At 36.2% G+C, this 14,523-nt stretch overlaps 1 protein-coding gene across 2 annotated transcripts; it reads left to right on the top strand.

Annotated features, from left to right (window-relative positions):
- The first annotated feature begins 1,510 nt into the window (after positions 1 to 1,510).
- On the top strand, positions 1,511 to 12,024 carry LOC111407689. 2 transcript variants are annotated; one of them, XM_023037324.1, is made up of 7 exons: positions 1,511 to 1,988; positions 2,450 to 2,561; positions 4,172 to 4,331; positions 4,864 to 5,012; positions 5,104 to 5,255; positions 11,547 to 11,661; positions 11,757 to 12,024. In XM_023037324.1, exons 1-7 carry the CDS (start codon positions 1,594 to 1,596, stop codon positions 11,874 to 11,876), a joined length of 1,203 nt encoding a protein of 400 aa, XP_022893092.1. In that variant the 5' UTR covers positions 1,511 to 1,593; the 3' UTR covers positions 11,877 to 12,024. The 2 variants fall into 2 exon arrangements, with proteins under 2 accessions (XP_022893092.1, XP_022893091.1); XM_023037323.1 differs by having other exon boundaries at positions 4,166 to 4,331.
- Positions 12,025 to 14,523: the final 2,499 nt, after the last annotated feature.

Here is a 14,523-nt window from a genome sequence, read left to right as displayed (position 1 = left end):
TATATTCATTGTGTATGTCATATTTTGAATTTAATTGTGTAAGATGATTTAAAATATATAAATGATGAACTTCAAAGGATTAGGAACACACTATATATATAATTATATCTTTTAGTCGAAAACAAGTATTTGAGGATTATTGTGTCGAAGTTAGGGTGACAAATGCTAGAATATTTGTTAGCAACATAGGCCATATATGGAACTCCACTTACTTATTATTAAAGTCATGCGAATGTTTAGAACATTTAATAACTGACTTTTATAATATAGGCACATTAAAAACGATGATGACTTGATGTTGAATGAATCCGATTGACTTTTAGTTTTGAAAGTTTAAAAAATTTTGACATCTTTTTATGACTCCACAAATATTTTATTTGACGTTTACTATATCACTAGTTGTATGGTGCTTGAACGCCTTTATATAATTGCAAGAATATTTCATAAATATAATAATGACTCTGATTTTAGTACAATTATATATGCTATGGAATTAAAGTTTAGAATTGGGAAAACTTGCATATGTTATTTCCTTTAACATGCGTAATTAACCCCCGATATAATTTATCGGGAACTAAATATATAATTGATCGAATTTCAAAAGCCTTAACTTTTAATACACCTATAACCATAGGAATTTAGAGCAAATATTATGTGAAAATGTATAAATTATATGCAGAACAAATGGGTACAAATGTTAGTCAAGTACCCTTTGTATCTACTCCTTTTGCTGATATTGAAGAAAATGACGCAAAAATATTAAATTTATTTGAAGGCATTAATACATATAGATATGACACAACTGCAATATGTTCATTTAGTGCTATGTCATCTACATCTGCATTTCATCAAATATCGGACACAAATCCAAATGCATTGCTTGTTGAATTAATTGATTATTTCAATCATAATATATTAACAAACAAAACAATTAAAAAAAAGTTCAGAAAAAGTAATTGAATTTTGGCGAATGTATGAACGACGATGGGCAATTGTTTCTACAATTACCAAAAATCTACTGATACCTCCGATTAGCACTGTTGCTTCGGAATATGCTTTTAGTACAGGTAACAATGTTTTGTTCGAGGTCAGGAGCTAGCAGAAAAGAAGATATTTTAAAAGCATTAATTGCGTGAAAAATTGACGGGGACGCTTATTTTCGACTACAAGATAAATATGTCAAACTTACATGACGTCAGATAAGTGATATTTAATTTAATCATATTAATTAAAATTTCTTATTTTCTAATCATTACTTTTAATTTTCTTTACAAAATTATACATGTTATAAGTTGTTCGTGTATAATATTTAACTCTGCCTACTAAAAAATTTACGTAGTCAATTCCAAATTCAAATAAAAAAGAGTATAATTAAAAGGTGGGGACAACTAGCTCACGAGCCGAGCTCGCACCTGAAGTGACTCGGCTCGTAATTAATCAGCCACGAGCTTGGCACTCGTTTGTTTACGCCCATTGCCACCGCTGGATATATATTCATGGTTTTAGCCCACAGTTGACACCCTAATATTTTCTCCCTCCTCTAGTCCAGCCTCGGGATAGTGGAAGAAAGATACGAACGGCAGCAGCTGAACAATGAGGTTCATGACATTAACATCCTGCGGCAAGAGCATATCGTCAGCCTTCATATTTTCCCCTTTAAATTCCAGTCGAACTTTTTCCTCCATTCTCTGCAAAAAACCCAATCACAGTAGACAAATTTCCTTCTCTGTTATTTTCTGCTCGAAATCAATTTCTTCCCGCTGCTTCCGAAAGGTGTCTTTTCCGAGGAGTAATACTGGGATTTCTGTGCCCAAATGCATTTCGTCTTCTGCCGCCAACACTGTGGACTGGACAGACACCGTTTCGGGCTCGGGAATTGGGGGAGGTGTGAATTTGATTGAGGAATTAGAGGTTTTAAAGCAGGAGGATGAAAGTAATGAATCTTCCAAGGCTCCCATTCCTGTTAGGGCATTTTTTTTCTCTACTAGGTTTGAGTTCTAAATTTCACTTCATTCTTAAGAAAGAAAGGAAATTAGCGGACTATGTAAATATGTTATACTCAAACTTCCAAGTCTCCCATTCCCGTTATTGTTAATTTTAATGAGATAATTTAATTAACGGTCACTGAACTCTGCTATAGCTTACTAATTGCTCATCAATGTTTTGAAAGTTACTAGTTGCTCGACAAACTTTGCTACAGGTAAAAGGTTACTCATTGCCCATGTAAATTTGAATAAAGTTACTAGTTGCTCACTAAGCTATAGATAACAATAATGAAAATGATACTATTGATTGATAGGTGACTTTGTTCAAATTTGGGTGTAAGTAATGACTTATAGATCGGTGAGCAAGTAGTAAGTTTAGCAAAGTTCGGTGACAATTGATTAAATGAACTCTAATTTTAATGCTTTGCGAGTATTATTATATTGTTTTGGTGATTTGGTTGCAGTGTGGATTTGAGGGCCTTAGTGGAGAGGAATAAGCAGAATTTTATTCCCCCTTCATCAAGAATGACAAATTATGTGGTCCTGAGATTTGGTGACTTGAAGCCTGAGCCTAATGCAAGTTTCTTCTTTTGTGCAATTTATGTTTATAATATTGTCTTTTATTGAATGAATTACATGTCTTTGATGTATAATTCGTTTCATTTAACACTGCATGATGATGACATTAAGCATTTGATTTAAAACAACTATTTAAACAAATGGAAGATTTTTTAATGCAGTATATAGTTGAAAATGTGTGAACTACACAAGTTTAATTTATTAGGGTAATTCTTCTTTCTATAATGATAGAGGATCAGGAGATCTGTAATAGACATCAGTATTTGTTTGGGTAGGTTATGGAATGACTTTATAAAATATCATTATTATATTGACTCCATCCTTAAGTGGCAAAGTTACATTGTTATTGTAAATATAAGTATAGCTGGCGTGTAAAGATCTTTCAACTCCCAACATTTTTGTGAGTTGTGTTCAAGGAAAACAACCACCCCTTATCAATGCTACTGTGATGTACATATTTATGAATTGAAGTGCTGAAGAGTATGTAACTGATATTGTATTTTTGCGGGCATTAGGATTCTTAGCTTCACTTCAGTGATGTAGAAACTAACTTTTAATTATACCCTGTTGCGAATTAATTGCTTCTTTACCAGTTTACTTTTGTATAACTGGCCCAAAAAAACTCATACCCACGACCCGTCCTCCAATGTAGATAATTTTGTATCGAACAACTTTTTATCAAACCAAAATTTTAAATTATTATTGTTGGTACTTTTTAGCTTGAGACTAACTTGCTTAAATAGACGCAGTTCTTGGAAATGGCCAACTCTTTTCTTTTCGAAGATTTTTGGACTAAACAATATGGATTTGTAAACTATATTTTCTCAGGCAATTTGCAGAAGGCTAAGTGTACAAAATATAATGGTCTTTTCTATTACTGCTGTACAATGTGCTCTGGTTTTACATTTTGTAGTAATTTGCCGATGGCCCCTATCTCCCTTTCTCAGAATGAACATGCATTTGCACTCATGCACGCATGCTGCAAGTAGGAAACATAAATCCATTGTTGAAAAACAAAGGCAAAAATAGCAGAGAACAAGGGGTTGTTGATTGTTGTTGATACAATATCTTTCTTCTTCCTCTAGTTAGCTGGAAGCTTGTGAGCCTTCTGTACGGGTAGTAATTGTAGTTAACCATATCTACTGGCTACATTTCCCTACATAGAGCTCTTAATTTGCTTGTTAGAGTAGGACATCATAGCATCGATATGCTGTGCTTTGTCTTTTTCTATGGTCTAATACCTACTTATCCACCCCGTCTTTATCTATTGTAGTAGGGGTGAGGGAGTAGGCCTTTTCTAACTAATGGGAAGTCTTTGCACCTTAGATCAATTTGGTGAAGCTGCTTATCAAATTGAGTTATGTTTCTTTTGTATCAACAAAAACTTATTACTGAATACTCTCTGGTTTAATCCGTTCACTTATATCTAGTCAACTTTTTCATTTTTGTTTCCTTTGTGAATCTTCTTTCTCTAGAAATAGTGAGTATTCATCATTCTATAGCACATTACTTTTTAATAATTTAATGATATTATGCTAGTACTTCTTTTGATAAAGACATGATTAATGTTATACCTAAAAATCTTTCTAAATTATATGTGGTTTCAGGGCTTGGGTGCTAATTTAAGTGGAAGCGATTGTTGTTACATGGTAGTTTTTCAGTATGGATCAATTGTCTTATTCAACGTCCGTGATCATGAGGTTGATGGATATCTAAAAATTGTTGAAAGACATGCTTCAGGATTGCTCCCTGAGATGAGAAAGGACGGTATGCCCATATTCTAGTGTCAAACTTGTGCATAACCTCTGTCAAGTGATTGTGATCATATACTGATATCAATCATTGGCCAGTTTTTAATAACTGGTTCAAACCTTCTTCTCGATGCCCTGGTAAAGCTGGCCTCGAAGCCTAATATATCTTATTTTCAAAACAAAAAAAAAAAAAAAAAAATTATTAATTTCCATATCCAAAGTAGAATTTCTCTCTGTTGCAAGAGAAGTAGTAAAGTGATTCGTTGCACATTTTACTGTCCGACTCATTCTGATTTCATGAGTTATTATATCATAGATGACTGATGAGTGATAACAATCACAGAAAATAGTTGTCAGATATTAAAAAGTTTATCTCTGTGTTATTAGGATCTTAGCCCAGTTTTGAATCTGGAATCAAATATGCGTATTACTTGGTACTTGAATTTGTTCATATTTGATAGCACACTGTTGTGTATCTTTGTTGGCCACTTTTGTATCCCTCCTCTGAAATCTGATGAGTTTCTCCATGCTTCTGCGAAAAAAAATAGAGTATGAGGTGAGGGAGAAGCCAACTTTGAACACATGGATGCAAGGTGGGTTAGATTTCATAATGCTGCAGTACCTAAATATTGACGGGATCCGTACTATTGGTAGTGTTCTTGGTCAAAGTATTGCTCTTGACTACTATGTGCGTCAGGTAAGTAATCCTTTCAACATCCATGTTTCACCCATATGTTGGTGCTACTCTATCGGTTATATTTTATCGAGCTCTGTATGTGCTATTTCAGGTTGACGGAATGGTTGCAGAATTTACTGACATTAATCGTGGGATGGAGAAAACTGGAACGTTTACAATGGAGAGAAAAAAGCTCTTTCAACTAGTTGGAAAGGCCAATTCCAATCTTGCTGATGTAATTCTTAAGCTGGGTCTTTTCGAGAGGTAATACTTTCAAGAATATTGTGTAAGAAAACAAGGAATTCATCTGTTCTCATTGTTGTCCTCGTGCTATCGTATTCGAGAAATGTTTCTTTCAGCTAATGAAATCTCTTCTGCTATTTCAACTTAAGAACTATGTTCAGTGATTTTTTTATTTTTTTTCTTTTCTCCTATTTTTTAATTGCCCGCTTACCTTGAACTCAGCAAAATAAGCGATATCTGTTATTGGTTGATCTACCAAGAAAATAAATTATGATATCTGCAACTCAAGCAACTTCTACCCCCATGTTTCAGTATTTTGTGATATCGTTAAGTGTCTTTTAGAATATCTCAATGTTTCATTGTTCTCATTAAATTTGGTCAGCCTCAAGTTTTCAAAATCTTGTGTGCCGAAATCAGCTGAATAAATACATCACCTCCTGGAATGATAGTTAAGCCTTCTAAGGTTTGTTTTGGCTATTCACATTTAGTTGTTGAGATGGGACTTTTACACCTGGGCTTTGGTATTTCACATTTAATTGGTACTTCTTTGGTATGGGGGGCCTGAGTAAAAATCATGTCAACTGAAGTAGTGGAGATGATTTCCTTCAGGGTCGTCATTATTTGTGGCTTCTTAAATTAATCTGTTTAACTTCCTCGAAGCTCCGCCTCCGATTTCCTAATCAAGAACATCTTTCCATAAAGCCAAATAAGAAAAAAACCCTTAGTTGTCTTTCCAAATAGTTAATTGTTGATATTAGAAACCTAGTGATGCCTATAGAAAAGAGTTTGAGGGATCTGACCATATTAAAGATTAGCATTTTATTCAAATTAACTATTAAGTTCTCTAGATAATTACTTTATATCTTGTAGGACACTATTTTAGTATAATAGTAACAGAAGTTCTTTTGCGAAGATAAACTTTTACCTTAAATCTGGCTAACTGTTATAAATATCAACATCATTAATAATAATTAGCTAAATGACAGGATACAAGAATTGTATGATTTGACAAGATAAGTTATCGAAGTCTAATCACCTTCCCTGAAATCAAAAGATAAAAGAAACATAGCAGCTGGTTGCGTGCAGTTCAATGCCAACTAGAGTTTTTATTTTCTCCTAATCTCTGGAAAGAGACTAAGATAATGATTTATTGTGGACAATCGAGTGGTGCACTACAATCCTGTTTTAAGAGGCAAATACAACACGGTAATCAAACACAAGTTTACCTTGAAGGTATTAAAATGAAATATTGGAAGTATTGGCAGATCTGAGTTTACTTGTTCATTAGCTTTATTTTCTGTACTTTTTCATTGTGTTAACTTCCCTAGATAGGATATACAAATAGTGGATTATTTCCAGATCCTAGAAATCTGGCCTTTTATCCATAGTTATTAAATCCGGACCAGACCGGCCTGTTTGGACCAGAGTGTCCAGCATGATGATTCCCTCCCTTGACCATTTTGGAAAGTAATGATACCTTGAAATATAATGTGGGTGAAATATATATATTACTTAGCATGATGGTTTTCCCTTTGTTGCAAAAATATATTTTAATTAAAAATACGGTATAACAATGACCCAGCGGTTGAACCACTGACTGGGTGACCCGATGATTTTTCCGGGTTAACTACTGGGTTGGGTCTAATAACTATGCTTTTATGTGTTATCTTATTTACCAATTTAATGAACTCTTATGTACAGTATTTAAGCTTGCATCTCTATTCTTATAAACCAAAATTTTCCGTCTCCTGACATTCTTCATGGTATCAGCCTCTTGGAGTTTTGAAAACTATTCCTTTTTGCAGCTTTTGTTGTTGCTATCCAGCCTTCATTTCTGTGTTCTTTGCAGCTTCCATTTCCTTTTTTTTTTTTTTTTTTAATCCCTTTATTTAAACAAATCTTTACATATTTTATGAAACCCTGAAATAACCAGTGACAGCATTGTGGCAGCCACTAACAAACCTACAATCAACCTTCCATTCTTTTTTGAAATCCAGACATCCAGATGGAACACATCCAAATTGAATATATGGAACTATATGGAATGGTCAATCATGTAAATCTCGTTATTAGTACACATAAGATCAAATGCATCATGGTATTGCTAAGACACCACGATGCATGGGAGATCCATGTATGATATTTGGGAAGCTGAAAAGCTCTAACGTTACATTTATTGTGCTGATCCCTAAGAAAGCGGGAGCGACTGTTATTAAAGATTTCCGTCCTATTAGCCTAGTTAGTGGGATGTATAAGATTATTGCGAAAGTTCTGACGAATAGATTGAAGGAGGTGCTAAAGGGAACCAAATTTTGGACTCAGTGCTTATAGCGAATGAATGCATTGACTTAAGATTGCGCTCAGGGGTTCCAAGAATGCTATGTAAGCTCGATATTCAGAAGGCTTATGATCATGTCAACTGGGGGTTTCTTTTGTATATGCTTAGGCAATGTGGCTTTGAAGATAAATGGTGCAAGTGGACCCAGTTTTGTATTTATACTGTTTCGTTCTCAGTTTTGGTCCATGGAACACCTGAGAGTTATTTTCGGAGTATTAGAGGATTGAGACAAGAGGACCCATTGTCTCCATTACTATTTGTTATTGTGATGGAGACTTTCAGTAGAATGTTTGAAAGAGTTGTGGGAGAGGGTTTGATAAAGGGGTTTATGGTTGGGGTCACTTGCAGGTGTCCCATTTGTCATTTGCAGACGATATGTTGATTTTATGTGAGGCAGATTATGAACAATTCAGGAACTTATGTTGCTTGTTATTATGCTTTGAAGCGGTGTTCGGATTGAAAATCAATCTAGGAAAATCTGAGGCTATTCCAGTAGAGAGGTAGCTAACGTAGAGGTGCTGGCTGACATTTTGGGTTGTCGGGTTGCGCAGTTGTCTATGTCATATTTAGGGTTTCCGTTAGGAGCACGGTTTAAAAGTAGGTATATTTGGAATTGTATTGTGGAAAGGATGGAGAGAAGGTTAGCAGGGTGGAAGCGTATGTACCTCTTTAAGGGAGGCCGACTTACACTCATTAAATTCACTCTCTCTAATCTCCCTACTTACTTTTTGTCGTTGTTTCCTATTCCGGCTGCAATGGCAAATAAATTAGAGAGACTTCAAAGGGAATTTCCTTGGGCAGGCATGGAGGAGGAGAGAAAACTTCATTTGGAATATTGGGGTATTGTTTGTTCGCCTGTGAGGATGAGGGGCCTTGAAGTTAGGAGTCTTGTTTTGTTTAATAAGGCCCCGCCTTATTGGGTGAGTAGTTGTGGCGCTTTGGAGTAGAGAGAGAGAACTTTCGAAGAGAAATCATAGAGGAGAGGTATGGTATGATGGAGGGGGGTTGGTGTACTGTTGAGGGTCGCGATTCTTATGGGGTGAGTTTGTGGAGTTATATTCAACGGGGATGGAGTGATTTTCAAGACAAATTGAATTTTGTGGTGGGGAATGGTAATGATATCAGATTGTGGGATGATTGTTAGTGTGGTGATCAATCGCTGAAATAAGGATTGCTTTCTTTGCACAACATTTCTTTAGTGCCTTCTGCTATGGTGAGTGATGTATTTGCCATTCATAATGGGAATTACAATTGGAATATTACTTTTGAGAGGGGCGATTGGGAGTTGGATGATTATTTGTCGTTTTTGACATCTCTACATAAGGTATAGATTTGGGTAGGAGAGAATGATTGTAGCAGGTGAAAGTTGACATGAGATGATATCTTTTCTGTCCGCACTTATTTTAGATCCTTTTTGGGACTTACAGAGAGTTCATTTCCCTGAAAGCTAGTGTGACAAAGCAAATTGCCTCCACGGGTAGCATTCTTATTGTGGACAGTTGTAAGGGGCCAGATGTCAACAGTGGATAATCTTCGACAAAAAGGTTTTTATGTAACCGAGTGGTACTATACGTGCAAAAGGGATGGGGAGACGGTAGACCACTTGTTCATTCATTGTGATAGTGTTCTCTGGCTTTGGAACAATATCCTGGTTTCTCAATCTATGGTTTGGGTGCTGCCAAGGCGTATAGAGGACGTACTGCAGGCCTGAAGGCGAAAACTTCATGATAAGGATAGCAAACTTGTATGGAACCTTAACCCGGGATGCATTGCATGGTGTGTTTGGAGAGAAAGGAACAACTGCTGTTTCGAAGATCAAACAAAGACAATAGTGCAGATTAGGGAAATGTTTTATTTGACTTTGTATAATTGGTTGAATATCGCGGCTAAAAATCTTGTAGAAGGGTTGCCAAATTTCATGACGTTCATCTTTTGCTTAAAGTGATTGTACACATCCCGTGTAATCTCTTTTAATTAATAAAATTATGATTACCTATCAAAAAAAAAAAATATATATTTGGGAAGCTGAAATTTCATTCTGTCTTGGTACTCCATTCTATACAACCAAATATTATTAAAATTTACTTTCTTCTATCAAGAGGCAGGTTGTCAACACCAAGCAAGGCTCTCCTAGTGTCACAGATTAATACAACTATCTCAAATGTCTATTTTGGACTAGATCTATGTCAATCTGGAGATGAAGTCCAAGGGAAGGTTGCTTCGTTTCCTAGTAGGCTAAATCTCGAGCGTGTTCAAGCTTGTGTGGGGTTGTTTGGAAGTGTTACTTTTCATAACCTAGATGATACCTTCACAAAGAACTAATGGGAGGCAACTCCAGGGCTCCTATATCGGAAAGCTTAGGTACAACCATCTGTAAATCTGGTTTCAATTTAGGGGACAAGAAAACTACACAAAAGGACAGTCTTCGATGCGATTACTGTTAGAAACCTAGGCACAAAAGAGCTGCAGGCTAGAAGTTGCATGAGTAATAAAACTTGAAAATTTGAACAAAGAACTAGTTGCCAAAGTTGGACAGACATGAAACTGCAATATGGAAGAGAGACAAGATGCCCGTATGTCCACTAAAAATGATGGGGGGAAAGCAAAAGACAGCTATTGAACCAGGTAGACAACCAGAATTCAGAATCTGGTTTGGGTCAAAGCTCTTGCCTTGTGTCCGAGTCATGTAATATTTATACTTTTATTTGGGGTTAAAGACACCTTTTTCTTTGCACTGCTCCCATCAAGGGGAAATATGGGATGAAGGGGATTGGATATAGATTTGGCTGTCATTCTTCAGCAATACTGAATATTTCGTATTTTTCTGAAGGAAAATTACAATTCTGGGTTGGGCATTTTGTTGCTAATTTAATTGGTACAAGGATTTGTTGCTGGATGCTGTCTGTCTATTTGGAGATAAACATCAATGTGGGGCTTCCTTAAGCAGGTTAAATTTGTTAGCCATTAGCACGGCTCAATGTTATGTAATTGAAGCGATAGCCAGTGTGATTTAATCAGACATTATAGAGGTAGGTGCCCTTCTATAAATACTAGTGACTTAAATGATGATAGAGCCTTAAAGTGTGGAATTTCAAATTATAATTGAGTCTTTGTCACCCCATACTTCGTGATCTTACTCTCTTAGGGTGGCTGATTTAATTATATTTGAGAGCGTGCATTACACACTACTGAATAGGAAATTACTGGTTGACTTTTGAGATTTCCACTTCTAGTGGCAACTTCCAAGCTTGTTATGGAGCTCATCTCTAGTTGGAGATGGGAGTTATTATTTGACTTGTCATTAGGCCTAACCTAAGCATACACAGCAAAATTCTAATTTATTTCTCAGAATTTTATATATTGGGTTTAGGAAGACCTTGTTGGCCTGAAAGATAATGTTGATTTGGGGAACCTGGAAGGATAATGTTTTTGTGGTTGTCATTTTCATTTTTTGCTTTATTTTTCTGACTCAGATCAACATATGTTTCTTCAGGGGCTAGGACTACTTAATTTGCATTTTTAATTATTTAAGAAGACTAATTTGTTAAACTTTAAGGGTTCTCTACATTACATTTTCATCTTAGATGACGTATGTCAGATTCTGTTCAAGAAATTCGACAATCTAAAGTGTCTTTATGTACTCCCTTTTATCATTTTTAACAGGATAAAGGAAGAGAAGAAATTGAAGCATGAAAAACCAACTCAAAATGTTCTTTTATGCAGCTTTTTGCAATATTGTTGCTGGTTCTTGGGCCCATTTTTATACACACATATCTATACACATAGTAGTTTTCTTTTCCAACATACTGCCCACTTTGTGTCTATGTTTATGAATATCTTTATATAATTTTCATGGATTTGTATCGAGAATAGTTCTCTCCAATGTACTGTCATAAATTATTTAGTATTCGTTAGTCATTTGTTTTACATTCTATAAGATTTCCTACTAATATTATATTTCCTACTTTATTCAGATCAGATATAGCGTGGAAGGATGCCAAATATGCTCAGATTTGGGAGTATCTTAGAGATGAATTTGAATTGACTCAGAGATTTGCTAGTCTTGATTTTAAGTTGAAGTTTGTTGAGGTATTACGTTAAACTTTATATACTTCATATATGTTGCATAAATTCCTTCTAACATAACTGATTGTTACATTTGATGTCTTTATTTTCCATTGCAGCACAATATTCGTTTTCTTCAAGAAATTCTTCAGAATAGGAAGTCAGATTTTCTGGAATGGCTCATTATCGTACTAATAGGTGTTGAAATTATCATCTCTGTATATAATATTGCCCATTAGTATGTATTCATTAAGATTCTTTATTTTCCCTGTAAATTTTTGACGGAAAACCCTTCAGGGATTTGTTTATCGTATTAGTATTTGAACTATGTGACCTTTTTCCCCGCACATGAAGGAAATAGAATCCTTTTCATATCTATACTTGCAACATCCTGCTTTCTGGTAATTTTTAATGTATTCTTGAAAGCTTTGCTTCTTAGTGCTGTACTAGTAATTTCAAGATGTGTACATGAAAGGCTGACTCATTCAAGCACATTCTGCACTCTTCTTCCTTTTATCATTTGCTCTGTGTCGACATTGAGCTCGTCCTAGTCATTTTACATCCATATCTATCATTGTGGGATACAGTTTCCCGATCCTAGATGAATTTCCTGGGAACAAACCTTTCAACGTTACTCGAGTCTACAGTTATGTTTCTAAATTCTTTACCGTGCCATGCTAAATTCAGTTAGTCTATTTGAGTCTATTTAGTCTTAGATTTATGTGTAGAGTAATGTACATCCACTGTGGCCCATACACGGTTTAATTCTCTCTCAATAGCCAGCTGCCCTCCACAGTAGTCTTTAACAAAGAAAGAACACATGCATATTCCCCATTCCAGCAGCTTCCATGCTGCTTAGTCACTAGAGCCTGATTAAACTTCCGAAATTTAAGCTTGTTTCTCACTTTTGGCTAACATATTTTTCCAACTCACTCTGAAATCTGTCTCTGACCTGTTCCCGATCCCCACCAAAATCTCATAATCATCGACTTTAGATCCCTGCACTATTGCCTTGGCGATTTGAACATGCTCAAAACAAAAGTGAGAACTGCCTTTATTAATACCTCTCTACCCCCGTGAAAAGACTCCTTTTCCGACCTTTCACCTTATTCCACACATTAAATCCTGCAAATGCTCTACTTTTATCCCTTGCTACCACTTATGGCAGTGCATTTACCAATGACAACTGGGACTGAACAAAATGGACCTGTCTAGCTAGATATGCCTCATATGCTACGGCTGCAGTATGGAAGCTGCATCTCTCCATGACCCTGTCATATGCAATAAAAGATCATATTCAGCCGTTGCCTTACTCATAGCTAACTTTAAAGCCATAAAACCCTTCCTGCCGTTGCCCTCATGCATACAGTGTAACAATTCAAAATTCTTCATGACTGACAATCCTACCAAGAAGGAAAGCACTTTGGTAGATGGAGATAAGACTCGGTGATCGAACTCCCAACTAATCCCCATTGATGTCGAGAGGAAAGTACGTGGAAACCTTGAGGACCGGGGGCCTTTGTGGGTCCGATGTTCTTGAAAGCTGCTGCCACGACCTATTCTTCGTTAAAAGGCTGTCTCACCACCGCCTCCGACAATCTCTGATTGCAGCTCCCTAACCCCACCTCTAGCTCCTCTAACGGCCCATGACCAGTAAAAATAGAACTATAATCTGTATTAACCTAAAAAACTTCAGTTTCTGATTCCCTCCACACCTCTAGTTCATCTGCAATTGAATTTATAATGTGTACATCACACACACACACATTCCCGTTCTGTAGAAGGTAATTTTTTTAGTGTAATGGTAGTGATTTGTACAATTTTTGTATGGTTTGACCATTCACGACCTCATACTTGAGGTCATGATAACCTTGAGCACTCTCCTAGAGCTAGAACATCCTCGTGTTTAAGTGGTTGGGCTTGAAGTCACTCTCTCCCTGGGTCAGAACATCCTCGGGCTCAAGTGAGTGAACTTGAGCTCTGGCTTGAAGCCCTTGGACATATCGTGTCCCTCATTATCCATTTTTCCTCTCTTTCTGTCTGGATGTTTTCAATTTTGGTATCTCCAAGTATTACTCCCCGTTGAGTGAGTTCAAAATATTCTGACCCATGCGTCTTTAGTCGTCGAGGTTGAGTCTCCTCGGGGTGGTGTGCATAACCCTAAGGAAGTGATTCAGGTCCACTAACAAAACCACTAATGTTAATCTAATAAAACTCTACTACCGGTGTTTTATGCTCATCCAAACACTCAATCTCACAACTCCAATCAAATCACAGCTCCTAGATTTGGAAAGACTCCCAAACACTTCACAACTCTTTAATCAGATAAGGAATGCTTAATTACTTATCCTACTAGGAGTGCACTATTTAATCATACTAAGAGTGTATTACATATCTCTAGAAATACAAAGCATTCGATCATTATTCACGCTTTTACATTCAATTTATAGCCTTACATTTGTATTTTTCCCTCTATCTAACTTAAGCATCTGTTTCGGGTACGTAAGATTCTTTTTATATGGTTCTTTTGTCCTCAAACTCAGGAATCAGTAGGTACAAATTTTTGGTAGCATCATTGGCGACTTCTGTGAGAAACATGACCAAAAGTCATGGTCAATACATGCTCAGGACCTCCTCCAACAAGCTCATCCGCTCCAATTCGACCCCCATTAGGGATGCACAAGTTTCTCCATAAGCACCATCGAAGTACCAACACCCCAGCCAATAGTTGTTACTTCCACGGAGTTTGAAGATCTACATCAACAAGTTGTATTGTTGACTCAATTGCTAAGCCAGTAAATTCTAAGGCCAATGCTCGAACTCATCATCCTGTTCTTGATATTGGTAGAGTAGAGTCCTTGGATTAAATACGGCCACCTCTTACAA

This window comes from Olea europaea, chromosome 13 (assembly GCF_002742605.1).
Source record: "Olea europaea var. sylvestris chromosome 13, O_europaea_v1, whole genome shotgun sequence".
NCBI classification, from domain to species: domain Eukaryota; kingdom Viridiplantae; phylum Streptophyta; class Magnoliopsida; order Lamiales; family Oleaceae; genus Olea; species Olea europaea.
Note: the sequence above shows the minus strand (reverse complement) of the source record. Positions and strands in the feature narration are given on the sequence as shown.

Coding starts and splice junctions, on each gene's coding strand:
- LOC111407689 (XM_023037323.1), top strand. CDS start 1,594: ATGAGGTTCATGACATTAACATCCTGCGGCAAGAGCATATCGTCAGCC. Junction 4,332..4,863: donor CCCTGAGATGAGAAAGGACG/GTATGCCCATAT, acceptor GAAAAAAAATAG/AGTATGAGGTGAGGGAGAAG. Junction 11,662..11,756: donor TTAAGTTGAAGTTTGTTGAG/GTATTACGTTAA, acceptor TTTCCATTGCAG/CACAATATTCGTTTTCTTCA.